This window comes from Cololabis saira, chromosome 7, assembly GCF_033807715.1.
Source record: "Cololabis saira isolate AMF1-May2022 chromosome 7, fColSai1.1, whole genome shotgun sequence".
In the NCBI taxonomy this organism is placed as follows: Eukaryota; Metazoa; Chordata; class Actinopteri; order Beloniformes; family Belonidae; genus Cololabis; species Cololabis saira.
In genome coordinates this window covers 9743880-9771029 of record NC_084593.1, presented here as the reverse complement: position 1 = coordinate 9771029, position 27150 = coordinate 9743880, and the positions used below count along the sequence as shown (strand labels likewise).

The 27150-nt window shown below is 39.5% G+C and overlaps 1 protein-coding gene across 11 annotated transcripts in view; it reads left to right on the top strand.

Annotated features, from left to right (window-relative positions):
- prom1a (prominin 1a) overlaps window positions 1–27150 on the top strand; it is a 162444-nt gene that overhangs the window by 47800 nt on the left and 87494 nt on the right. For 9 of the 11 annotated variants that reach the window (XM_061724789.1, XM_061724790.1, XM_061724782.1 and 6 more), the window contains exons 2-4: window positions 19681–19739; window positions 20221–20247; window positions 26742–26947. In XM_061724789.1, the coding sequence (XP_061580773.1) occupies window positions 19681–19739; window positions 20221–20247; window positions 26742–26947 (292 nt within the window). The remainder of the gene's footprint in view (window positions 1–19680; window positions 19740–20220; window positions 20248–26741; window positions 26948–27150) is intronic. The other 2 variants (XM_061724787.1, XM_061724783.1) reach the window with 1 other exon arrangement.

Sequence of the window (27150 nt, the reverse complement as noted above, 5' to 3'; positions counted from 1 at the left end):
ATGTTAATCTTAAGTATAAATCAGGCTAGATCTTTGTTGCATCACTTTCTCTCAGCTGTCCAACGCCTTCACTTTGATATTCTTGCTAAACACAGGGATGCCAAGAACCGTCATTCAGAAATAGTGGGAACACTTAGTTGCGTAGCAACACGTACACGGCTGAAGAACTGCTCTTTGCAAGCTTTTAGTGCCCTTTGTTGCTAGACATCCGGAGAAGTAAAAAATGCTCCTTTTGTGATCACACTTTCAGACCCAGACACCTTCTAAAAGTGCTGAAACACAGCTTGGCAAAACATTTGGGAAATGCAAACCCTCAGCTTTCATGGTGAACTGAAGTGTTGAACACTGTCCCCGCCGCACTGCTTTGCTCGCATTTTCATTTATGTTTGGTTCTGGAAATGATTATTACCATTATTTCCAAATAAATCACCTTTTTTTTCACTGAAAAGTAAACATGACAAAAAATTTGCAGAAAAGAAACACATTATACATAAAATGTTAAACTTGTCTCCCACTGGTCATTGTTTTAATGCAAAAATAGTATAAAAGCTTTATGGCTGTCATAAGAAAGCTGATGTATGTTTCTGGAGATGACCAGATACCCAGTCAGTATGCAGGATTTATATCACATGCAGTACATGTGGGCCTTTGATTGTTAATATAAAATGATTGATTACACCAGCTATAAATAAAAAAGTATATTAAATGTAAATGTGTCAGTATATCCACTATTAAAAAAGAATATACAGGTCACTTATGAATAGCTATAGGCCTCGTCAATCCTCTGCTTTCTTTGTAAAACCATGTAAAGACCTCAGACTGGACTGATGTGGTCCACTTTTTTGCTCTTTAGCGTGGAATGGAGCAGCAGAGTTCTGAATGAGCTGCAGTAACTTGGTTTTTGAGTTGACCTGTAAATATGACCTGTCTTCATATAAAGGTGCTCTAAAGGCCCCTCCTGCTCAGAGCAGCTCATCCAGGTAAAACCGGGACCAGAACATGTTCTTAGCAGATGTTCTTCAGACGGGGAGTCAGAGAGATGCAACGTGCACTTTCTGTTTTGAAATGACAATTTTTATGTTTATGCCACTCACTGCTTAGTAACTGTTTAATAAATACAGTTTTGGTAAATTTGACTTAGTTGTGATTTACCCCTTTTTCCATGAAAGTTTAAAATTTGCATATATTAATGCAGTATGAAGAAGAATGTTTTAATGTAGACATATAGAATCATCATACTGGTGTGATTGTAGGCATCAAAGTGTTAATTCAAGGCTAAGGCAAAATATCGAGATATATATATCGTGTATCGTGACATGGCCTAAAAATATTGTGATATGAATAAAAGGCCATATCGCCCAGCCCTAGGACCATATAACTCCAGTTCTTAGATCTTTAGACTGCCTTCCTGTCTGTCACAGAAAAGATTTTAAAATCCTGCTGCGGTTTATAAATCTCTAAATGGTCAAACATGCTGAGCTTTTATGCTCCCCACCTGTGGAACAAACTCCCAGAATGCATCAGGGCTGCTCAAACTCCCAGTTGCTTTAAGTCAAGGTTGAATACTTTTTTTTTTTACTGCTGCATTTCAGTAATCCCCCACAAAATGCACTACAACCTTTATTTCTTGCATCTCCTTTGTTTAATTATTTTTAACTTATGTCTGTCAGTCTTTAATTTTGGCTTTTAAACTCTTTCAAGCGCTCTGTTTTGTACATGAAACGTGCTGAACAAATACACTCGCCTTACACAGTAGTAAAAAAAAAATGAGGTCAAAGTATTGTTCCCTGTCTGCATTAGTGTTACACCTCCTGCTGAATTTAATTCTTGATACGAGTTTAATTTCCGTTTGTGCATCCTACGATACGTTTGTGAGGGAAAATACACATAGCTGGCAGCAGCGTCTTGCTGTTCAGGAAAAAATCCCCGACCGTTTGCTTGTAAGTCAAGCAGTGCTTTGTTGCGCCGTTTGCCTCACGAGCAGAGCAGAGCTGAATGAAGTTCAGCCCTCATGACCGAGCTTGCTCGCTTACTTATTCATTTATATATTTTTCTAATAAGCCTGTTAGCAACGGGTGTTGTCACAGATGACTGCCGCATCTTAGCGGGGTGAATATTAAAGTTTTGTTGAGTCTGCTGGTGGCTTTTGGAGCAAGTTGATTTGCGTTTTTTTTCCCCATCTTTTTTCTTGTAGCTCATGCAGATTGTGCCGGCCGTGCCTCTGACAGAAAACCCCTGTCCTGTACATAAGACACGATCACAAGAGCATGAACACTTCCGAATCCACACAATATAAAAGCTTTTTTTTCATCATACCAGCTCGCGCATTTCCATATTTTATTTATTCTATCCATCATTGCACCCCTCTGTGTTCCTTTGCTTCTGTTAACTTTTCTCTTTTTGCCCTCTGTGTTCCTTCCCTCCAGCTGTTCCTCTTTCGCAGTCTGCTTTAACAATTTAGCAGTTTAGCTCATGTTGTGATGCAAAATAGCCTAAAATATATTTAAGATAAGCTTAAATTATTTCCCTAGCAGCTCTAAAGGCGTCTGGCAGACGGTGAATTTGATTGCCTTTCCTCCTTTTTTGGACATTTTCTTCCATTTCCAGTTCAGCGTGTGCAGTTCACCTGCCTAATGTTATTGCACAAATAAATAAATGACTGGTTGCTGTATTCAGCTTCAAAACATGGACCACTTTGAGGAATAATGTTACAGTTAAGCTATGAATTTACAAGAGCTAGAGATATATTATTAAACAAAATAACAGGAGGGGTTGTATTTATGCTCAATACAAAAATATAAGCTCAGTAGAAAAGTGAGCTGAATCCCTTTTCACTAGACTCACCCACCAAGCAGCTTCACAGTCAATTAAAACTCTTGTTTTCCTTTGTCTTGAAAAAACTCTTGGATCCCCCACAGGGGAATTTATTGATGTTTTTTTCACTGACTTAAAGTTACATGACATTTCTGAGTAGCTGATGCTGTTTGAGCCTCTGACAGCATCTGCAAAGGTCAGTCATCCCCACAGCTCTGCTTCAGTAACAACCACAGGATGTCCTGTCGGGTACACACACAGGCTCGGAACAGAAGGAGACGTATTCCCTTCATGCAATAACTACTGCTGCTCTAAAAGAAGAAAAGGCTAAACATTTAATAACTATGTTAATAATTGAATAATGACTCATCCTCTACTCTACTATTTGGAGATGTCAAGACATAAGAGTTAAAAAACCTTGTGATATCTACAGAGAAACATTCACACATTCTTTTTCATCAAAGATTTTTGAAAATAAAAAGCCTGACCAAAACCCGTGAACATGAGTTACGTTTGATCTATATGAAGTAAACGCCTGTTCAACTGCTTGTTCACCCAGATCCCAGTCAATCAGCAGATTGATCAGCAAATCGACTGGGATTTCCATCAGTAGGGTTTAGAGAGTGGTCCAAACCGACTAGATATCCAGGGAGCAGCAGTTGCCTGGGTGAAAATGCTAATTTAAAGGGGACCTATTATGAAAAACACGTTTTTTCTTGCTTTAACATATAGAAAGTGGTCTCCCCTCAGCCTGCCAACTCAGAGGAGGAGGAAAGCAACCAAATTCTGCAGTGTCTGTACAGCCGCCCGGATGAGCCGTCCAGTGTGATGTGACTTCCACGAGCCGTTCAGATTCTGCTCCTGTCTGTGATTTCAGTGATGCGTGAAACCACGCCCACAACTAACTCCGACGGCCTGAGCTTCCGCCATTTTTCCATAGCGGTGTATCGCATCATTCGCGTCATCGTGTCAGGCAGCCAATCAGCACAATGCCTCATTATCATAGCCCCGCCCACTCAGAATCCTGCATAGATAATGAAGTTAGAAACTGGGAAGATAAAGACTTGGCTTAGAGACTGAATTTCTAATTTATTTAGCAAAAACAATCAAAAGCTTGTTTTTTTTTTAAGGGGCACGGTGGCGCAGCTGGTAGTGCAGCCGTCTTCAAGCAAGAAGGTCCTGGGTTCGATTCCCGCCGGGGACGCTGTGGGTGCTGAAGTGCGTGTTAGTTCCCCCATGACTTCAGTGCCCACACCATGGGTGGGGTTGGTGAAAGGGCCTTTCTGTGTGGAGTTTGCATGTTCTCCCCGTGTTCCCCAGGGTAGCTAATGGGAGCTACCCTCACAAAAACATGCACACAGTCCTGGGCTATACATGCCCCCTCTGGCCAACCGGGGCGCCAGATGGGGTAGGGAGGATCTGGCCGGAATAACGTGATCCTTCCATGCGCTACGTCCGGCCGGAGAAACCCCACCCTGTCTGGTGAAAAGAAGCGGCCTGCTCACTCCTCAGGTTAAGGAGGAGACCTGAGCTCAGTGCAGGGCCCTCCCGGGGTTGGTAGAGGATGGCAATGCCCAGGACTGTCACTTAGGTAGGAGCACAGGGTGGTAAAAATGGGAAAAAAAACCGGGATAAAAAAAAATATATTAAAAAAAAAAAAGCTCGTTTTTAAGTCATTCAAGGGCTGTTTAAAATAGGTATTATATGCCATAATAGGTCCCCTAAGGTCTTAGCTTGACTGACACTTTTAAACCAATGCAGATTTAAATTAGGCCAAATTGGTCCGATCTCTTTGGTCAAATGTTAGAAACACATTATGATGAAATACTCTGATGTTATGAGAGTACTTAAAGGAGCATGAGGCAGGATTTATGAAAAGAATTTGTATATGTTTTAAGTTTTCTAGTATTAATGTCAGATGAAGCGTTCCAAACCAAAAAGAATGAGCCCTCTAGTGTATCTCTCTGTTGCCTTGAACAGGCTGTGTGCTGCAAAATGTGCTGCAATTCCGGGCCGGAATTTCCCGCGCTGTCCTGCGGATGTGACGTCACATGACGCTGCATGCACGTTCTCCCCGTTCTCTGCCGTGCCGGCTACACTGTTGGCTGCAGTACCCCCAACGGCCGTCGTGGTGAAGGTTGGCGCTAGAGAGTCTCATTTCTTAAAAGGTTGCTCCTTAACTGACCACCATACTTGTCTGGCTGCAAATCCCGCCCGCGGGGTCCTGGGTTGGTGATGTTAAAGGCAGCCTGTATCTGCTTATGCTTTTCAGGGATAATTCCTAATTTTACATCAGAGATGAGCTGACAATGCTCTGATGCTTTTCTCTTTTACTTTTTTCTTTTTTTACGTTCCCATGTTCAAAATTTGTCCGGAGGTGGCACTGAATTATTATTCAACTGTGTAGTCACAGGAAGGAGAGCGGCTGAACTCTGATGGCACCAAAGTCCCTGTCTGTACCAGAAACGGCTGACCAGCCTGTTTTAAATGTCCCAGCTGCTCCCATCAAAGTACGTTGACACATACAAAGAATCCGACTCTGGTTTGACCCACTGTCAGTATACTTGGCTTTTTCTAGAGACACAAAGCAAACCTGACACGAGACTACAGATGTCATGGTTTATGGGTTTTGATGCGATGGTTGTTTTTTTTTAGATCTCCTTGTCTTGTCTTTGGCTGGCCGTGGCTCGGTGGACTGAGTTGGTCGTCCTCTAACCAGAAGGTTGATGGTTTTGTCCCCAGTCTCGTCGTGTTTTGACGTGTCTTTAGGCAGGACACTGAACCTCACGTTGCTTCACAGTGTACTCGATGAGATATATCTGTAGTTACTAGGGCTGGGGATCGATTCAAATGTCAAGAATCGATTTGATTCCGATTCTTAAGAAGAATCGATTATCAAGATTTGATCCGATTCGATCCAATATTTATTCGAGTTAGTGTTATTAAAACAGTTTTTTGAGCTGTTGCATGAATTATATGACTGTAGTTATGCAAAATATTACTACTAGTATTATATTGAGATTCAACAGCAAGTATTGCAGCTAATGATGCTGTAAGGACCAATCAGCTCCCAGAATGCTGATAGAACTGCTTTCAGAAACATCGTGTGGGTGAGAATTACCAAACAGATCCAGGGAGGAAACAGGACGAAAGAAATCGCTTTTATTTTTTCCCCATTTATGAGAGTTTGGTTTTTAACATTTATGCAAATGTAACCCCAAGACAGTATATAAAGCAAAGAAATATAGACAATTTATGCAATTATAACTGAAAAATGTAATGTTTTCATACCTTTAAACATATTTAAAGGCAAAAACATGGCAGCAGTTATTCTCGTGTCCAACAAAACATTCCTTTTTTGGGCATAAACAAAAAAGTACCAAAAGTTGTAATGTAATGATGAAAAAAAAAAACATTTTTCTTTTTTCTTTTTTTTTTTAAATCGATCTTTAGACATATGAATCGATTTTTAGGAATTAATATGAGAATCGATTTAAAATCGGAGAATCTATCTTTTCAACACAGGCCTAGTAGTTACTTGTGTTTATTCATCTGATGAAGCTTTGTTCTCTCTTAAAAACACTAGAAAAATATATATTATTGTAAATGGCAGTAGGTCATGATCAAGAGATCTTATTTTGTGCCCCTTTCAGATCAGGTGGAACTCACTTAATTAGCGCAAAAGAGGTCCTATCCAATCTGAATGTACCTGAAATGCTGGAGTCGGCATATCCTACGATCCATTTGTGGTAATTACTTGTGGTAATCCAGTAAAACCTGCTAGTCTGAATCATTACAGAGTATTTTTTTTGTTTTGTCAGAAACACATCAAGCGGTGACTCAAATTAATAATAGAAGTCTCTGTTTGATGTATTGCTGACACAAAAAAAACATGAAAAAGAAATGACAGGAAACTGGAATGACAAAATCAGGGACGTGCTGGTGCCGAGGAAGAGGTTTCTCTGCGGATTAACGAGGCTGATGCAGCCATCTTGTGTAAAACTGTTGAAATGCTTTGTAACATGTGTCTACAAATCGCAAGGGATCTATAGATTTAAATCACTTAGGGAAAAAAATCATGTCATTATTGGTCATGCTGGGTTAGTTAGCGGTGGGTGTGAAAGCTTCATTTGGAACGGTGACTGTTGGAAGATCCTCTGCAGGAAGAGCTGTCGACCCGTTGGAGCGGCACCGTGTGAATGGGTCAGTGAGTCCACGCTGCTGGCATCTTGCATGTCCTCCCACTGGTTATCGTTGCAGGAAAAGGATTCCTCTCTCGGCCTCTCTTGATTCAAGGGCAGGATAGCAGTTAGTGAAAGAGCTGGACATATTTTAATATGTGCCGTTCCAGAAGTTCTTGATCTAAAATCGAACAAATTGACTGGGTTACCAGAAAAATCAATAAATCCATTGGCATTATAAGGCGTGTTAGTCATCTTGTCACGACGAGTTGTCTCCTTACACTTTATTATAGTTTAATTTATCCTTATCTCTCATATTGTAATATAGTTTGGGCAAATACTTTTCCTACAAATCTTCACAAAATTCTGGTTCTACAGAAACGTTTTGTTAGGATTGTAACTCGATCAGAGTCACACGCTTCATCCACTCCTTTATTTCACAAACTCCAGATTCTTACTATTTATGATATAAATATTTTTCAGATATGCGTTTTTATTTATAAGCTAAAGTCAAGTGAAGGGAATATTCCTGGACAGTTCAAGACTTACTTTAAATAAATGCACAGGTTCATTCTTATTCAACTCGACAATCCTCAGATCTTCATCCTCCTAAATTTCTCACTTGCAGAGGTCAATTTTCAGTGAGATTTAGGGACTAAATTGTGGAATGATTTTTGCCACTTGGCAAAGAGCTCGTCCTCTTTGAAATGTTACAAAAGACGTTTGAAGGACCACTTGACTGCTGTTTTCTAACTGTTTTCCCAATGTTTTTTTTTTTTTTGTTTTTTTTTTTGTGTTTCACTCATAGTGACATGTACCGTCTTATTTGCTCAGGAGTCAATATAAGTAATATAAGTTGTAAAAACAATATCCCATGCACACTCACACACACTTATTTTTTTGTCTTTATTCTTTATTATTTATATATTGCATTATTAGTTTGCCATTACTTTTGTGTAGTTATACTTTTTGTTTTTGTATGTTAATCTTGTGTTCTTTATAACATGAACTTCGGTGGAGGCTTCAAATAAGCCTATTGCTTTTTATGCCTCTTCCTGCACCTATAGTATTTATATTTGATATTTCCTGTATATTTTTAAAACTGTGCAAAACAATAAACTAAAACTAAACTAAACTAAATGTGCAGTGCTGCAGGAATGTGAGCAGTTTGTGTCCAGATCCATTATATTTAGAAACAGGATTGAAGAGACGGATGACAGGAGCGGACAATTAGCTTCACAATGGAGAAGAGGCCAGATGTTCTTAAATATATATATATATATTTTTTTTTATATATATTTTTTTATCCCAATATTTTTTTTTTCCCTATTTTATCACCCATTGCTCCTACCCAAGTGTCCTGGGCATTGCTACCCAAGGAAACACGGGGAGAACATGCAAACTCCACACAGAAAGGCCCTTTCTCCAACCCCACCCAGGGTGTGGGTGCTGAGGACACAAGGAAGTAAACACGCCCTCAACACCCACAGCGTCCCCGGCAGGAATTGAACCCAGCTGTGAGACGGCTGCACTACCTGCTGCACCTGAATGGTCACATTTTTGCTGCAAAAACAACCCATGTCAAAAATATGCCTAATATTCCTAATATTCTCAAATTGTCTTATTTTAAACAAACAATGTTTAGGAATGGGGTAAGAAAATGTATCTAAGAAAATTCTTAAAACTAGCAACATGGTCTAAAATAGTTTTGTTTATTTAACGTTCTTAGAAATTATTTTTTGCAGTGTTCCCTGTGTTGCAAACTGTAAAAGCAGTAAAGTGACCTATAGCCAAAAGTTTTGTTTTCTCCACTTGAGGTGACTCAGACTCAGATTTTGTTTAATTTATTTATTTTTCTTCCGTAGACACAGAAATTCGGTCTTCAATTCCACATTTTCAGATTTGAAATGTCACCTTCGTGTGTGGTCCAGGATTAGATAGGATCAGATAAACACATTGTCATGTAGGATTGTCGCTCTAAAAGGAGTCTTATGCAAGACATTTTTACTTTTGAATGACAGCCGTCTAATCAGAACTTTACCAAATCCGAACTCTCAACTGCAGATGACGGAGCGGCTGGAAGTGTGAACGCGGTACGTGTGATAATCTCAGCTGGATTCAGGTTTTAACCAAAGCTGAGTATAGCTATGCAAAGTCTTTTCAGTTTTATTCCCTAAGAGTGGAAGCTCGGCGTGCAGGGGAGAAGGTAGTTTAGCTTTAATACCATTGTATGTTTTACCCGCGCCGGAGCCTTTCTGCTGCAAATCCTCACAAACAGTCGGCTCGCAGATGAACTTGGTATTTATTGTTTTCAGTCACTAAAGGAGCAGGCTCAAACACTTCTGACGTATCATCTAATCCGTGGGACTAATCATCTCTTTCTTCCACGGTGAGACGCAGTTGGAGTTCCTGGCAGGATTAATTCTCTCTCATCCAGTTTTGGTTGAGTGTGTTTGTTTTCCTCTTGTATTACTTTAATTAACACATGCAATATAAGCCCCCACAGTACAGTAAGAATGGCATGAATTGACAAATTAAATTGTAACCCCCATATTAGTACAGATTAATCTGCTTTTTTTAAAAACCTTTTTTTTCTCTCTCTCCATGAATTGTAAAATAACTGTTAAACAAAACGAAGTACATTGATTTAAAAAAAAAAAAAAAAAAAAAAAAAAAAAAAAAAAGAAAGCAGGCACAGGTGACTTGAGTTTTCTCATGGTTTGATCCACTTTCCATGTCAAACAACATTGACTCTCACAAAATGTATTTCAAGTTGTATGCATGAGATAAGAAAACCGCTACACAATGGGGACTAAGGCTGGGGATCGATTCAAATGTCAAGAATCGATTCGATTCCGATTCTTAAGATTCAGAATCGATTATCAAGATTTGATCCGATTCGATTCTGATATTGATTTGGGTTGGTGTTATTAAAACTGTTTTTTGAGCTGTTGCATGAATTATATGACTGTAGTTATGCAAAATATTACTACTAGTATTATATTGAGATTAAACAGCAAATATTGGCAGCTAATGATGCTGTAAGGACCAATCAGCTCCCAGAATGCTGATAGAACTGCTTTCAGAAACATCATGTGGGTCAGAATTACCAAACAGATCCAGGGAGGAAACAGAGACGGATGAAATCAGTTTTATTTTTTCCCACATTCCGTTTTTATTTGTTCCATTTTCGGTCTATTTTGGTTTTTAATTTTTGAGCATTTGGTTTTTAGCATTTTTTGCAAATGTAACCCCAAGACAGTATATAAAGTAATGAAATATAGACAATTGATGCAATTATAACCTAACACTTTAATGTTTTCATACCTTTTACATATTTAAAGGCAAAAACATGGCACCAGTTATTCTCGTGTCCAACAAAACATTCCTTTTTTGGGGATAAACAAAAAAAATTACCAAAAGTTGTAATGTAATGATGAAAAAAAAATACATAAATAAATAAAATAAAATAAAAAAATAAAAAATCGATCTTTAGACATATGAATTGATTTTTAGGAATTAATATGAGAATTGATTTAGAATTGGGAAATCGATTTTTTTCAACACAGGCCTAATGGCGACAGTTTGCAACAACATACAGAAAGAGATACATTATGAGTGTCTGTTGTGGAGTCTAACAGCAGCAGGAAGGAAAGACCTTCTATATCTTTCCTTCACACATCGAGGGTGAAGCAGGCCGTCACTGAAGCTGCTCCTCAGGCCTATCAGGTCACCGTGCAGGCGGGGGGGCCGTCGTTGAGCATGGATGACACTTTAGCCAGGACTCTCCTGTCACCCACCTCCCTCACTGAGGTCCAGAGCTCAGCCCAGGACAGAGCTGGACTTCCTGATGATCTGATCCAGCTTCTTCCTCTCCTGTTCTGTGATGCCACTGATGCAGCAGACCACACAGTCATGAAGGCCTTCAGGAGCCTTTCACTCCAAAAGAGTCGCGTCAGAAGGCAGAGCCTGTGTTGTCCTTTCCTGTCGTGCATCAGTGTGATGAGTCCAGTCCAGTCTGGTGGAAAGGTGAAAGGAGGTGAAAACCCAGGTACTAATAAAGGTCCACTTGCTCAATCTAGATTTCCTGGTTGTTCACTGGTGAGAGGAGGGCAGTGAACAACAGAGCAGCAGCTAGCGCCCTCTAAAATTGAATGATTTAATTAGACATTATTTGATGTAATTAAACAGTATAATTTATAATTTCTTCAATGACTTTATATTATTAAATTGTCTGTTCAATTTTAAAGGCTTCATGCCCAATTTTAAATGTATAACTATAAAAGGTCCTGTTCATAATTTTTATGGACAGGATTTCTAGGCGCAGCCAGGGGCCGGAGGGGATCCGGTTTGGGAACCCCAGGATTTCGTCTCTGCTTTTGGCAGATGACGTTGTCCTGTTGGCTTCATCGGACCGGGACCTCCAGCATGTGCTGGGGCGGTTTGAGGCCGAGTGCGACGCGGCAGGGATGAGAATCAGCACCTCCAAAACCGAGGCCATGGTTCTCCACCGGGAAAGGGTGGCGTGCCTTCTCCGGGTGGGTGGAGAAGTCCTGCCTCAGGTGGAGGAGTTCAAGTATCTTGGGATCTTGTTCACGAGTGAGGGAACGATGGAGCAGGAGATTGACAGACGGATCGGTGCAGCGTCCGCAGTAATGCGGTCGATGTACCGGACCGTCGTGGTGAAGAGGGAGCTGAGTCGAAAGGTGAAGCTCTCGATTTACCGGTCAATCTACGCACCTACCCTCACCTATGGTCATGAACTTTGGGTAGTGACCGAAAGGACAAGATCGCGGATACAAGCGGCCGAGATGAGTTTCCTCCGCAGGGTGGCTGGACGCTCCCTTAGAGATAGGGTGAGGAGTTCGGTCACCCGGGAGGAGCTCGGAGTCGAGCCGCTACTCCTCCACATTGAGAGGAGTCAGCTGAGGTGGCTTGGACATCTGTACCGGATCCTCCTGGACGCCTCCCTAGGGAGGTGTTCCAGGCATGTCCCTCCTCCCTAGGGAGGTGTTCCAGGCATGTCCCTCCTCCCTAGGGAGGTGTTCCAGGCATGTCCCACCGGGAGGAGACCCCGGGGAAGACCCAGGACATGCTGGAGAGACTATCTCTCGGCTGGCCTGGGAACGCCTCGGACTCCCCCCGGAGGAGCTGGAGGAAGTGTCTGGGGTGAAGGAAGTCTGGGCATCCCTGCTGAGGCTGCTGCCCCCGCGACCCGGTAACGGAAAAGCGGGAGAAGATGAGTGAGTGTGTGTGTGTGTGTGTGTGTGTGTATATATATATATATATATATATATATATGCTCCTGTAATTATAATAATAATACATTTTATTTGTATAGCACTTTTCAAGGCACTCAAAGACTCTTTACATTAGTCATAATCATAAAAACAGTACACAATGGACAATTACAATAATTGTGTTACAAGCCAAAGTTGTCTGGTGTATAAGCGTAGGAGCAGAGAATTAAGATCTCTAGACGGCAGTAAAATGTATAATTATTTAAAAGAACAAGTGGGTCTGCTACTATAAGGTGAAGATGCTGAACCGAGATGCAGAACTGGCTCCTGTGACGTTCTTGCTAAACTTTTTCTGGAATCTAACTATATAACGAGTTTGTTTGGAGCTCAGAGGAAACTCAAGCTGGCTTCCACTATATGGTTACGTCTGATACAATTATGCGTTTTGAAGAGAGAAGTTTACGATCCAAGGAGTCAGCCCCGGCTGCTGGAGCGTGAACACGTATTCCACATGACATATAGATTTGTTTGGAGGGGTTAAAGGCCGATGGATCCTGACAAATACATTTATGTGCCTCTCTAAATGGCATGCTGTTGCAGAGAGGGTGGAGAGCAGAGCCAACGTGGGGAGAAACAAGCATTAAGTGAGCTTTCTGTTCGTGCTGCAGGATTAGTTGCCTTTCACAAGAACCGAAGCTGGATTGAATCCAGCTCTCTCTTCTGGTTGCTGTTCCCTTTCACCTCCGAGTTTTCTCCCCTTTCATCCTTCTGTCTTTGATCTTCTCTGTCCTCTTCTTTTTCCTCTCTTCTGTACATCACTTTTTCTGCTTTCCTCTGTGGTTGGTGACAACCACCTTTCACAGCAAAATTAATTGTTGTAAATTGATAAGAATGGATTTTTTTTTGCTTTTTATTTAAAACGTATCAAACAGGAGATTGAATATCGGGATGGAATTTTAGGATTTGAACTCATCTATCTTGAATTTTGTGTTTTATAATGACAGCTTTCAATCAAATGAGTGAAATAACTAGATTGTTAAACTATACAAACATGTTCCCCTGTGTTGTCAAGTACGACATATAAATCCTGTTAGTTCAGTGTAAAACTGCTGATGGAGATGAAGCAACATTGAAGGGGAGCTACAAGTGGAACCAGGAATATAAAAGAAACAATTAGTCAATTTAAATAGTCTACAGTGCACTGAAAAAATAAATCTAAGCGCATGTAAATATAACATATTTAAATCTGTGATATTAACAATCTGTGATATTTAAAAAAAAAGACATTGTGCATTTTTTCCTTAACAAGCAGTATTTATGTAAAATGTACTTTTCCTTTAACAATTGTAATCTATTGGGCAGATTAACCAACGTTTATATGAAAAATGTTTTATTTGTTTAAATAGAACACCACAAATTAAGGCAACCTTTTCGCATGAGATTTTTATGTAGATCAAGAAAGACTAGTCTTTTTATAAACTACTTCATTTTTAGTATGTACAAAATTAATTTGCAAGTAAAGTCAACTTAATTTTTGCAAGTAAAGTCAACTTAATTTTTTTCTTTCTTTTTTCCTTTTTTTTCCTTTTCCTTTTTTTCTTTTTCTTTTTTCTCATTTTTTTTCCTTTTTTTCTCTCTTTTCCCTTTTTTTTCTTTTTAAAGTGAACTTAATTTTGATGAATAAAGTAAACTTAACACAATTAAGTTGACTGTACTTGCAAAAATGTATTATTTACATACAAAAAATTAAGTAGTTTATACAAAGACTAGTCTTTCTTGATCTACATAATAATCTCGTGCAAAACGTTGCCTTAATTTTTTTAAGTAGATCAAGCACAATATTTGTATCAGTGTGATTATGGCCAGATATTCCTCAAATTTCTTCTGTGAGCAAAAAGTAAATGTGTATATATAAACAGCTGCTTGTAATATTGGCACACTTTCAGTTGTTTTATACTCAGATATTTTGGACCAAATTTCTTTGTGGGATTTACAGCAGTGAAAATCAGCGAATTCAATTTAATCAAAAAAAAAAGTGTAGATGCACTCCCTCGGTAAATCCCTCCTTGTTTGGGGATTTACCATCTGACCAGACATGTAGACTTAATTTGAAAATCAGAAGCTTTTCTTCCTCAAATTATAACGAGACGTACGCAAAAGGAAATGTAGTTAAAATGCTTTGGTTTGACGCCACCCTCCCACCGAAGTGTTAATCTCCAAGTACGACAAAAGTGGAGGACCTTCTTGATATCGTGTTGTTGGGCTCTGGATTAAGGCGGGGATTGTGAAGAAACTTTGGAGCTTTAGTTCTGGGGTTGATGGTGTTATATTGTAAATGTATTGCTGTAATTCCTCGATTTAAATTTATTTCTTGTTATTATATTATAGAATAGATTATATATCATTCCAACTGCAGCAACATCAGCTATGTGTGATAGCAGCTAATTACTCATTTATTCAGTTTATTCAATACACCTACTTCTAATATATTAGGCAGGTATTAGAAGCAGAGGACATGAATTCTCCTTATGTTGTCTCTATTGAGTAGTTTACTTATTATAACAATGTAGCCATGAACAGAGAGAGATTCCTGTACTTTATGTGCATCATACAAAGTAAAACTTGCATAATATAAATTGTAAAGAGTTCATCCACACTATCACTTAAGTGGAAGGACATTTTTAAGTCTGTTCTACTTTGATGTAGGATCCTTATCCCCTGTGTTCAAATTAATGGTAATTTTGTTTCAAACAAATTCAGTGTTGACTCAAAACTGTCTCGATTCATACATCCCTGATTAAAGTTTATGCAACGTTTAGTAATAGGAATAGGGGTGTTGTAACCAGTACTCGAGTTGAGGGGGGATGGAATCCCCCCCTGAAATAAAAACGGTCAAAATCATCCCCCCTGTAAAACTGCTACCCCCCCTTTCCATCCCTTATGTCATTTCATCAATGAATGTGGTTTTACTGCTATTTCAACATTTAGAGTCATCACCAGAAAAATAACTTATTTGACAATTTTCACCTGTTTCAAGTAAATTTTCAATTGAAATGAGTAGAAAAATCTGCCAGTGGGACAAGATTTATCTTCTCATTACAAGCAAAAAAATCTTGTTCCACTGGCAGATTTTTCTACTTATTTTAAGTGAAAATCTACTTGAAACAGGTGAAAATTGTTGTTTTTTCCAGTGATGAGTCTTGTTTTAAGTGTAATGGGATTTCTTTTTACTAAAATGAGACATTTTAACTAGAAATAAGACAAATATTCTTGTTAAGATTTTGAGTTTTTGCAGTGATCCATTTTACTTATCCTGTGAAGGACAGAGTCATATTGATAAGTTCAGAAAACAGTTTTTTATTGTAGTGTTTTGATGTATTTGATGTAAGCCCAGTGGATATTTAAAGCTTACAGAAGGCTGCATTTAACTGCTGCTATGTCATTCCTGCAGTATTTCTGCAGGTGTTTTGGTCAGTGCTATTATTTGTAATATATTATATTATTTGTAATCAGCACAAATTATCTGTCCCCATATGATAAAATCCACCACCCCCCTGATTTTTTTTTTTACAACTCAAGTATTGGTTGTAACTCAGGAAAGTCCCTTTTTAAGTGCAAATCAGTGACACTGGTAATCCATCTCCTCTTCTCTCCTTCATTTCTCACACACACACACACACACACACACACACACACACACACACACACACACACACACACACACACACACACACACACACACACACACACACACACACACTGGAACAACAGCTAATAGTTGTTCAAGTTTTCTCACTGTACTTATTTTCCACCAAAAACCTGGATCAGCTGACGCCTCACCCTGAAACACACAATAGGAAGGGCCTTGAGCCGTGGTGGGGTGGAGGAGTCGACCCAGAAACGATCTGACCTACAAAGCAGAGCAGCGTTTCCTGATCTTGGTGGGAAAAGTCAATTAAGAACTGCATCACGATACTATTGAATTACAGTAGCAGCTGGAACCAAACAATCAGGAGAAGGATTCTGTCGAATATCCTTGTTTTGATTAATGTTTAAACGTGGGGAGGTTGATTCAAGTCCCTCAAAGCTGGGTTACTTTTATCAGACTGAAGTGCTCTCTGATTAATGCAAATGTCATCCTCTCGGTAAGAGACCGGGATCACAGGTCTGCTCTCTGATCATCTAAAACAAATCTTATCTTCGTGTATCATATTGTTTCTTTAGGAAAGACGGCAGATGGAGGAAAAACTTGGGGATCTCTCGCGTCTTATTTTTGGAAACATCGCCTCTGAGAAGACTTGCTTTGTCTGTCATCATTATACGATGAGTTGCAGCCAGTGCAGCTCCAGGTGTAGATATGAAAGAGAAAGCAACAGATAGAATCTGATAGGCAATACAACGGTTTTCTGTTTTGTTTTCTTTGTTTTTTTCCCCCTGGCTTCTTTTATTAAAGAATCTCACAGGATATGATCGAACTGTTTCAAAGTTGACTTTAAATTGGCCCCATCCTTTTGCTCCTATGTATCCACGGCACTGCAAGAATCCTATAACAGATTATTTTGCTACCTACTAATGCCAGCGATGTTTCTGTGGAATATTTATCTGTTTATATTATCAGGAGGCAGAAGCACCACTTTCCTTCAGTCCTCTGATAGTAGGGATCATAAAATACGAATAAAATATTGACAAAGCATCGCTGTAGACATCTCTTGGAAATGATCTAATTATCCATGCTACTCGTGTGTATCAGGAGGGTCCCCTGCTGCTCGCTCGCACCGTTTCTGCATCGCTCCTGTGTAACCTTGGAAAATAAACGATGAAGAGGCTTTCAGGAACCCACGGGTCGAGGATAATTTCCCTGTATTTTCAAGCACATGATGCATTGCATTATTACATGTGTGACCTTTAAACAAAATAAGCCGCGGCCTGCTTTGCAACGGGGAATCGATTGTCCTGGAGTATTTAAAAAAAGAGCAGTGAGAGGTGGGAGGACATGCTGTTTCTGGAAGGATTTTGTTTTAAAACCAACAAAACCCTTTCAGAATTTACAATTAAAACACAACTTTGTTGCATTACTGGAATAATAAGTACATAGAGAGGATCAATACATATTTGGAGGCAGCACAAGAACGTGGATGTGATTGAGAGAGAGGAGATATGAAGTAATTCTGTTGTTATCTAACGATAGCTGCAGGTTAGAACCATGCGCTGTATGTAAGAGAACTGGAACAAATCCTGTGTGAAGTCTCACACAGGTTTCTGTATTCATTCGAGGGAGAACCCCACAAGTACCATAAGAACTGGATTTAAACTGATGTATAGGGCTTGGTCGTCTTGACCTCATCACTTGGCGGAGCCGCCATGTTGGAAGCTACCTTACCTTAGCTGCTCTTCGGACCACTGTGTACAGACGAGCTCCCTCTTCGTTGTGTCTTACTTGTAATCGTTACTTTCCGTTATTCTGTAAACCATGGTAACCCGTTGCTGTGTTGTCGGGTGCAATAGCTCCACACATAACAAACGTGGGGAAAAGGTCGCTAATGGTATAACATTTGTTCCCACTGTTTGCCGGCTTTATGATCTGAAGCTCCTGCACCCATCCATTTGTGAACTGCACTTGAGACTCCAAAAACTTATAACAACAGAACTGCTCCGACGTGTAGGCGCTCGCACCGCAAACAGGTAGCCGAAGACGTCGGTTGTGCAGAACTGCGGCAGTAAGTCCTCGTCGGAGCTCCACTCTTTAGTAGGGATTTCATATGGATCCAAACCATTAATAATCATTATTTTCTCCATATACTGGTCCCTGGCTTCCTTGTTTAAGGTATCCCGGTAAATTCCAGTTCCCTTCCGGCATTTTAACTTTTTTTCTTTTGCGTTCCGTCTGTTCACTTGGTGCTACCACACTGCTACTATACTGCTGTTTGTTTACACTCAGGAGGCAGCCAACATGGCCGCCGCATCCCAGAATGCAACTTGGTGACCAAGCCCTATTAAAGACCAAATATGTGACTGTCAGTTGTAGGACTGCAACTGAACAGAGATGCCTGAACAAACTGTCGTTACTGTACAGATTTTGTATCCACACATTTTAAATGGCCTTGGTTTGTCTGCAGAGACACTGTCCACACCATCACTTCAGTGGAATTACATCTTTGTGTCTAGTGAAAGACATAAAATAGCAGTTTATTTTGGTATAGCTCCATTGTCCCAATGCTAATGTAAGTTGCCTTTTTTTTCTGCAAACATGTTTGAGGTTGTAACTCTTAACTGCTTTGATTCCCATTGTTTTAGCTCCTCACAAAAGTATACAATTATTACCATCCAAAATATTTCCAGTAGGCCTGTGTTGAAAAAATCGATTTCCCAATTCTAAATCGATTCTCATATTAATTCCTAAAAATTGTTTCATATGTCTAAAGATCGATTTTCTTTTCTTTTTTTTTTGGGGGGGGGGGTTCTTTTTTTTTTCTTTTATTTATTTATGTATTTTTTTTTTTCATCATTACATTACAACTTTTGGTTATTTTTTTGTTTATCCCCACAAAAGGAATGTTTTGTTGGACACGAGAATAACTGGTGCCATGTTTTTGCCTTTAAATATGTTTAAAGGTATGAAAACATTAAAGTGTTAGGTTATAATTGTATAAATTGTCTATATTCATTACTTTATATACTGTATTGGGGTTACATTTGCAAAAAATGCTAAAAACCAAATGCTCAAAAATTAAAAACCAAAATAGACCGAAAATGGAGCAAATAAAAACGGAATGTGGGAAAAATTAAAACCGATTTCATCCGTCTGTTTCCTCTCTGGATCTGTTTGGTAATTCTGACCCACACAATGTTTCTGAAAGCAGTTCTATCAGCATTCTGGGAGCTGATTGGTCCTTACAGCATCATTAGCTGCAATACTTGCTGTTTAATCTCAATATAATACTAGTAGTAATATTTTGCATAACTACAGTCATATAATTAATGCAACAGCTCAAAAAACAGTTTTAATAACACTAACCCAAATCAATATCGGAATCGAATCGGATCGAATCAAATCTTGATAATCGATTCTGAATCTTAAGAATCGGAATCGAATCAATTCTTGACATTTGAATCAATCCCCAGCCCTAATTTCCAGGGTTGTTTTAATTCTGGAAAGTTCTCGTAAAGACTATTGGTTGGAGAAAAACTTGTCTCAAAATGACATTGTCCACGCTGACTTAATGTAGCCTACAACAATGATAAACAGTCACATCGTACCAATGTGACTGGGTAAAGCGTGTACAGCGACCTTGACTGTGGAGACAGATCTGTTGGAGTTGCATGAACGTGTAGCGCGCCAGGAACCATTTTTAATCGCGGTGCGACTTTAATGCACTGGGTGACGGGAGTCGCTGAGCTCTTTCATTTGCAGCAAACATTTCTTCATGTGTATCTTGTCTCTGCAGATCTTATCGTGAAACTGGCAAAGGACAAGTTTGGAGCCATTCAGACGGAATATCAGAAGGTAGGCGCATGAGTTTGTGTGCTAGATGAAATTATTGATTTGTTGAGGCTTTAAATCCATCTTGCTGCATGGTTTTCTGATTGGATTGAGAAAACGCTGAATGAATTACAGAATAAATGAATCGCAGCGAGACTGTGATTTGCAACCTTTATATTTGTAGCTTTTATTAGCCAAGGCAATGACATTTGTTTGTTTTTTTTTTTTTACTAGAAACCCAGAATAAATCTTAAATACAACTGGAACATGCTCTCAACTTTCTTTTCAAACTCTTCGGCCTGGGTCTTAAATAAACTGAATGCAGTTTTTCCATCTATGTGTTACGATATGCATATATGTGGATTTGCATGCCAGTTTTAATTCTTTACATTTTCTTTCGGGTCTATTTCATCTCATGTTTATGTTTTGTGGCTTTATGCATTCTTTGATGCTGCATTGCCTTTGTCTTCTGCATGCTCTCTTCATCTGATCTGGCCTCCCTCAGCCAGAGAACATAGTGCTGACCCTTCAGGTAAAGTCTGCACACTGGACTTGCTGTCCAACCCATCCCTGTCTCATCGTGAACCTTCGTGTGAGTCATAAAGGCTGCACAATTAAAATGGAAATCTCACTTTAAGGATATGCTGTTCCCATTTCCTTTTGTTTACGGGGCTTTTACTGAGTTTTTAATGATTAGTTGTGCAGCCTTATGACTTTCACTCATCCCATCATCAACCTCACAACCACCTCGTAACTCACCCTCCAGCTTGGCCAAAGCTGCTGCTTCTCTGTTCCCTTAAAGCCTGTCTCTTCAACGGGACACGCTTTTGACCTCATGGATGAGCAACAGTGGTAACTGGATCAGCAAAACGTAGTTTAGTTTTAAAGTTTGATCAGTTTTAGGCCATCAAAATGAAAATATTGTTCTTCTAAAACACCACCTTCAGCTTGATTTTTAACTGTCCAATATTAGAAGTGAAAAACTAGAAGCATTGCTTCTCAGCAGTATTTCCACCCAAAGCAGAGTAAATATAAATCACACGTGGGCTCAGATATGCACACTCTTGATGTTTCGCATGCTAATGTTGGCAGAGCTCTTTATTCTAACACTCACTTCCAACACAGACCTGGACCACTGACACACAGCATGCAAGCAGCCATCACACAATTTTCTTTTGTCAAACCACAAAACCCGGTTTTATTTTAGCATAAAAAAGGTCACACCTATTCCGGCAAGATAGCCTGTTAAGTAATTTATCAGCATAAGTGAAATATTAGTTATTTTCATTGTGAATTGATTTTTTTTTTCCTGCAAGGTGCGTGTTTTATTTATATATATTTATTTATATATATATATATATATATATGTATATATATATATATATGTATATGTATATATATATATATATCTTAACAACATGTAAAGCAGTAGCAGTTCATATTTGTACCGCTCAGTCAAGCTGCTATCCCATAATTCAGTTTGTCTTTATTGGAAGGGCACCTCCTTCTTTTGGGATCTTTCCAAGAAAAAACTATAGTCCAAAAATAATCACATCCACAGGCACTTGAAGAGTGTTGCTGAGAAAAAGGATGCTCTTTGCTAAAGATTGAATTCATAAAAAAAAAAAGAAAACGACAATACAAGCGCTCAGAATTCCACATTTTCCTTCGCAGAGGGCTGATGTTGCTTTTAAATGATATACTTCCGGACTCACATCAACAGTTTCTTTGTCTTCTTTCTTTGTCTGTCAGGATTATTAATCGGATTTACTTTTTTTGCCGTTTCAATTGACCATACAATCATCCCATCGAATCAAAGATCTTGTGGAGAAGAAATATCGAAACATTAGCAACTGAAATGCAGATCGGTACCACTTCATGGTATTGTACAAAAAAAACTCTGAATACATGTATAATGTATAAAATCGGTCTGAGACAATTTCAGAAGCTATTTATTTCTTCTTCTTTTTTCTATGTTTTCATTCTACCCACCTTTTTTATACCCAACCCATGCTAAAAAGCTTAAACTGCACGTCCCCAGAGATGACGGGGTCATTGACTAAGGAAAACGATTAAACTTAGAGCAAATCCACTGGGAGAGCAATTTGTCCATTCAGGAGCTGTGGGAACAGTGATGCTTTCATCTTTTCATAATAAGACGCTGCAGAACCTTGTGTTGAAGAGTTGCATATCGTAAGGGAATTACCAATCCCCCATTTCTACACCCTTCATGTTCCTTTAGACAGGGCTAAACCTTTTAACCATCGGTATTTTTGTTTCTTCAGTCTTTACATGTCACAAACAAACAAACCAACCAACCAGAAACCAGATTGGTTAATGGTACAAACCTGCGACGGCACTGCAGCAGTTACTTTTATCTCTTCAGGCTTTGAATTGAAGTTCACAGGGAATTTTGGCTCGGATAAGAAAAGGTCACAGGATTTCATTGCCTCGATGGTTGATAATGTTGATTCAAGTCCCAGAAAACAGCATGTTCTCATTACTAAAGCATGAAATGCTGCAGTTTTGTCAAAGCCCCAGGCGGCGCTGCGAAACACAGACTGTGCCCTTTTGGATGTCAGTGTCCTGATGCACCTGACAAGTAATCATAACAACAGAACAACAGAGATAACTCTGGCTTCTTAACTTGTGAACAAGCAACACGGTCCACTTGGGGATACGTGTGGGACTAACAGGCCTGAGAGACTTATCTTTGTTCACATCCTATTTACTTTAGCCTTCACATTCAAAGCTTCAGCAGCAGAACAATGAACTGAGTTGCTATAGCAGTACGACTTCCTGGTTTTCTTTTGGAAGAAAAAGTGCTTGGTTGGATCACACAAAGTTGACACTATTTAACCTAAATGACGTATCTGGTGTTAATCACGTGTCTTCATCACTTATTACTGGCAACAATAAATATTAACCATGTACTGTGGGACAAAAAGACAGAGGGGGAAAAAAAAGAGAGAAATACTGCTGATTTATTCACACACAAAATCATAAATTCAGGTATATTTAGAGGTGGGTAGAGTAGCCAAAAATTATACTCAAGTAAAAGTACTGTTACTTCAGAATAATATGACTCAAGTAGAAGTAAAAAGTAGTCATCCAAATAATTACTTGAGTAAAAGTAAAAAAGTACTTGGTGAAAAAACTACTCAAGTACTGAGTAACTGTTGAGTAATATCTGATTTATTTTTTAACCCGTAAAAGTACAAAATAATAATCTTCAGGCAAATTAAATCAATAAAAGAATAATAATAAAAATTAAAAAATAGCTTAAATTAAAATAAATTAAGTATTTTAATAAATAATAAAATAAATAAAATAATGACAGAATAAAAAACAAATTAAGCACAAGTAGCACCAAATTTCAAGCCTTTGTACTTTTCTTTTTTAACCAGGCAGAACTAGAACAAGCCCATGTACTCATAGAAACTCTGTGTGTGTTTGAGTCTGTGTAAATGTGACAAAATATGCAAAAACAAACATTTTTCCCAAAGAATCACTGTGATGTCATGAGATTGACGCGTACGTGGATAAAAGGGATAAAAGAAAAGTAACAGCTCAACGTAGCCTAATGTAGCGGAGTAAGAGGAACAGTTTCTTCTTCACAAATCTACTCAAGTAAATGTATAGTGATTCAAAACTACTCCTAAAAGTACAACATTTCCCAAAACTTACTCAAGTAAATGTAACTGAGTAAATGTAACTCAAAGGCGTTTTACTAACCTCATATATAAGTTACAAGTCACACCACATTCTGGAGACAAATGTGCTTCCCTGGGTCAGAAAGCTGTTCTCAGCAGCAGGTAATGGTTCTTCCAACAGGACAATGACCCAAAACACAGAACTAAAAACACAGAAAAGTATTCAGAAGTGTCCCTCTATGAGCCCTGATCTAAATCCTGTTGAACATCCGTGGAAAGAGCTGAAGCATGCCGTCCTGAGAATAAACCCTTCCAACCTGAGACGGCTGGAGCAGTTTGTTCATGAGAAGTGGCCAAAAATACCTGACTACAGGTGCAGAAGTCCCAAACGTTGTACAACAAAATATTAAGTTGAGGGTAACAACTAAAGTGTCTGGGCCAGTTTCATAATTATTTTTTGTTTCTTAAAGGTATTGTGACATCATTTTTAACATGCTTTTAACACTATTAAAAGTCTTGGCCAACATCCCTCAAATGTGTCTAAAAGAGTGTAACAAGAAAAACTTCACTCTAGTACTCCATTCCTGGCTTTTTATTACAGTGTTTTTTTGCGCCTTGAAAAACGGGTCCTTTTTCCCCTTTCCTGTCAATCATTGCGCCGCTCCTCCTCCAAACCTCCTCCAACCAACCACTACACACTTCTGCCGTCTTCACACACACGCGCGCACACCAAACCACAAACACCGACACACAGCCCAGACAGGGCGACTACAGCCCGGGGATGAAGTCCAACCGGGACCAGAGGACCGGGACCGCAGCTCCCCGCGAGCAATACGCTCACAGCGGCGTCGGAGAGTTAAGCCGGGAGCGACAGGCGAAGCATGCACGGAAAAGCAGCACGGCGAAGCAGACAGTCCACGCAGTCCGCGTTAAATCGACGCAGAGCCTACGCCGTAGGGTTCAGCGTACGTAGCGCGTCGCCGCGTAACCCTACGCCGTAGGGTCTGCGTCGGTGTAACGCGGAACCATAAATCAGCCTTTATGGTGCGCTGGAGAGGAGAGGAGGCAGGGAGCTGGGTGGAGGGGGCGGTGATTTAGCGGGCCCTGACGTCACGGCCCGCCACCAAACCAGGTGCGCCGTTTTTGCACAGTTATGCGGAAAATCCCAGAAAGCACACAATACATTGAATGTTAAAAGTTCGTTGTTTTTTGGGTGTAATTGATGTCAAGACACCCAACAAAACACAAAAAATCAAGAAAAATGTGTTTTTCATGTCACAATACCTTTAAAGGAGCATGAGGCAGGATTGAGGCAGGATTTATGAAAAAAATTCGTATACGTTTTAAGTTTTCTAGTAATAATGTCAGATGAAGCGTTCCAAATCAAAACGAATGAGCCCTCTAGCGTATCTCTTTGTGCTGCAAAATGCGCTGCAATTCTGGGCCCGAATTTCCCGCGCTGTCCTGCGGATGTGATGTCAAATGACGCTGCATGCGCGTTCTCCCCGTTCTCCCGTGCCGGCTTCGCTGTTGGCTGCAGTACCCCCCCGACGGCCGTTGTGGCGAAGGGTGGCGCTAGAGAGTCATTTCTTAAAAGGGGCCTCATGCTCCTTTAATGCTTCTATTGAACCACAAATCGAAAGTACTTATCAAAAGTATCTTATTGTTATTAATCAAGTTCTCCTAAATTATGTGCTATTAATGTTGTCAGTTTCAAGTACCGGTAATTACTTTAACCATCATGGGTTTTAGATGTAAGATGCCAACAAATGTATCCATGTGCAGCTTTCCTGTTCGGTCGTTCTGAGTAAGACACCATGTTAAATCTTAAAAGCTCCCCCCAGATCTTCACCTCCTGTTCACTGCTGATGCTGTTGTGTTAAACTCCCAGAAACTTGAAAAATGACTCATGAATCTGAACAAGAATTTACTTTATCCAAAGTGCTCGCCATGTTTAGTTTCTTTGCCAAATTGAACTAAATTAGCTCTCCAGCTAATATTCAGTGTCACTTTAAGCACCTTTAGAGACGTTTGTCAAATGTTTTGACATTCATGTTACATAATGAGTTGTGGTACTAGAAATAAAATTAATGAAAACTAATATTCACACTGCTTTTATCACAAATTGACTGTTTGGTTGTCATATTAGTTTAGGAGCTAATCTATCTAGTTTCAAGAAGCTACTACAGGACTGTCTCAGAAAATTAGGATATTGTGAAAAAGTCCTTTTATTTTCTGTAATGCAAAAATGTCATACATTCTGGATTCATTACAAATCAACTGAAATATTGCAAGCATTTTATTATTTTAACATTGCTGATCATGGCTTACAGCTTAAGAAAACTCAAATATCCTATCTCAAAAAATTAGAATATTCTGGGAATCTTAATCTTAAACTGTAAGCCATAATCAGCAATATTTAAATAATAAAAGGCTTGCAATATTTCAGTTGATTTGTAATGAATCCAGAATGTGTGACATTTTTGTTTTTTTAATTGCATTACAGAAAATAAAGAACTTTATCACCATATTCTAATTTTCTGAGACAGTCCTGTATGTTTTATTATTCAAGTCCAGTCTAAAGGGCTTCTTTAGTTGGAGTTTTTCTGCCTTATTGTGGATTCTCATTGAAGTGAGAGTTTTCATCAGCAGTGCTGTCTTTCCCCTTCATCACACAGGGACAACTCCTCTCCAGGCTACACGGCCAACTTAGATTCCTTTGAATCTTTCGTCCATCATTCCTCACGTGTTGCCGCATCTGTCAGAGCATATTTTTTAAAAAGCGTTTGCAGAAAAATACCTCCAAGTATTGCCTCAGGACAGTGTGAACATATCTTCCACTTGAGCAGTTTCAGTTTACACTGCAGTGTGGGACAACACTCATTTCCTCCTGCTGTTTGTTTGTTTGTTTTGGCTTTCGTACCATTTATTTCTTGTAATAATGCATTTAAGGAGTCCATTATGGAATTATCTTGTGGGATTTGACATCAAGAAAAGAAAGGATTCCCCTTCACCTCGTAGTGTTATGCAATATGTTCATTGTTTATAGGCAAATCCCTTTTGGACGAAAGGCAGAAAGGATTTCCACCCTAAGATATTTTTAGGTTTCATGCTCATTTTATCTTTGGCCTCCTTGTGTGTGTCTGCCCTCCTTTCTCCTCCTGTATTGCTTTAATAACCAATCCTTTCTTCCCTTCCCAACCCTAAAACTCTCCCAATTCAACACTCTTTGTTTTTCCCCTCCATCTCCTTCCATCACACCTGTTCCTCCCGATATCGCATCATCAAATTCATTCTTCGTTGTGTGTCTCTTACAATTTTCCCTCATTCTTTATCTCGTGTTTCCCTTTCATTCCTCCTCCGCCGACCTCAGGCCATCTACTACGAGATCGGCTTCCTGGTGTGTGCAGCCGTGGGCCTGCTGTTCACCGTCCTGCTGCCGATCGTCGGGCTCTTCTTCTGCATGTGCCGCTGCTGCGACAACTGCGGCGGCGAGATGCACCAGCGCCAGAGGAAGAACGCAGACTGCCGCCGCGGCCTGCTGGGAACGCTGCTCTTCTCCACCTCACTCGTCGTCACGTGAGTCACACGCGAAGCCAAAGTACAGGGAAATTGGTGTGAATGGGGGTGTAACGATACACTAATCTCACGATAACGATACAATATTATAGCAGTATTTTTTTGTAACAACCTTGAATAAGGAACATATGACTGGAAAAAATTGTCTTAATTTGAAAGACACAAAATCCAAAAAAAAAGCTGTACGTTTGCCCTATTGTTCC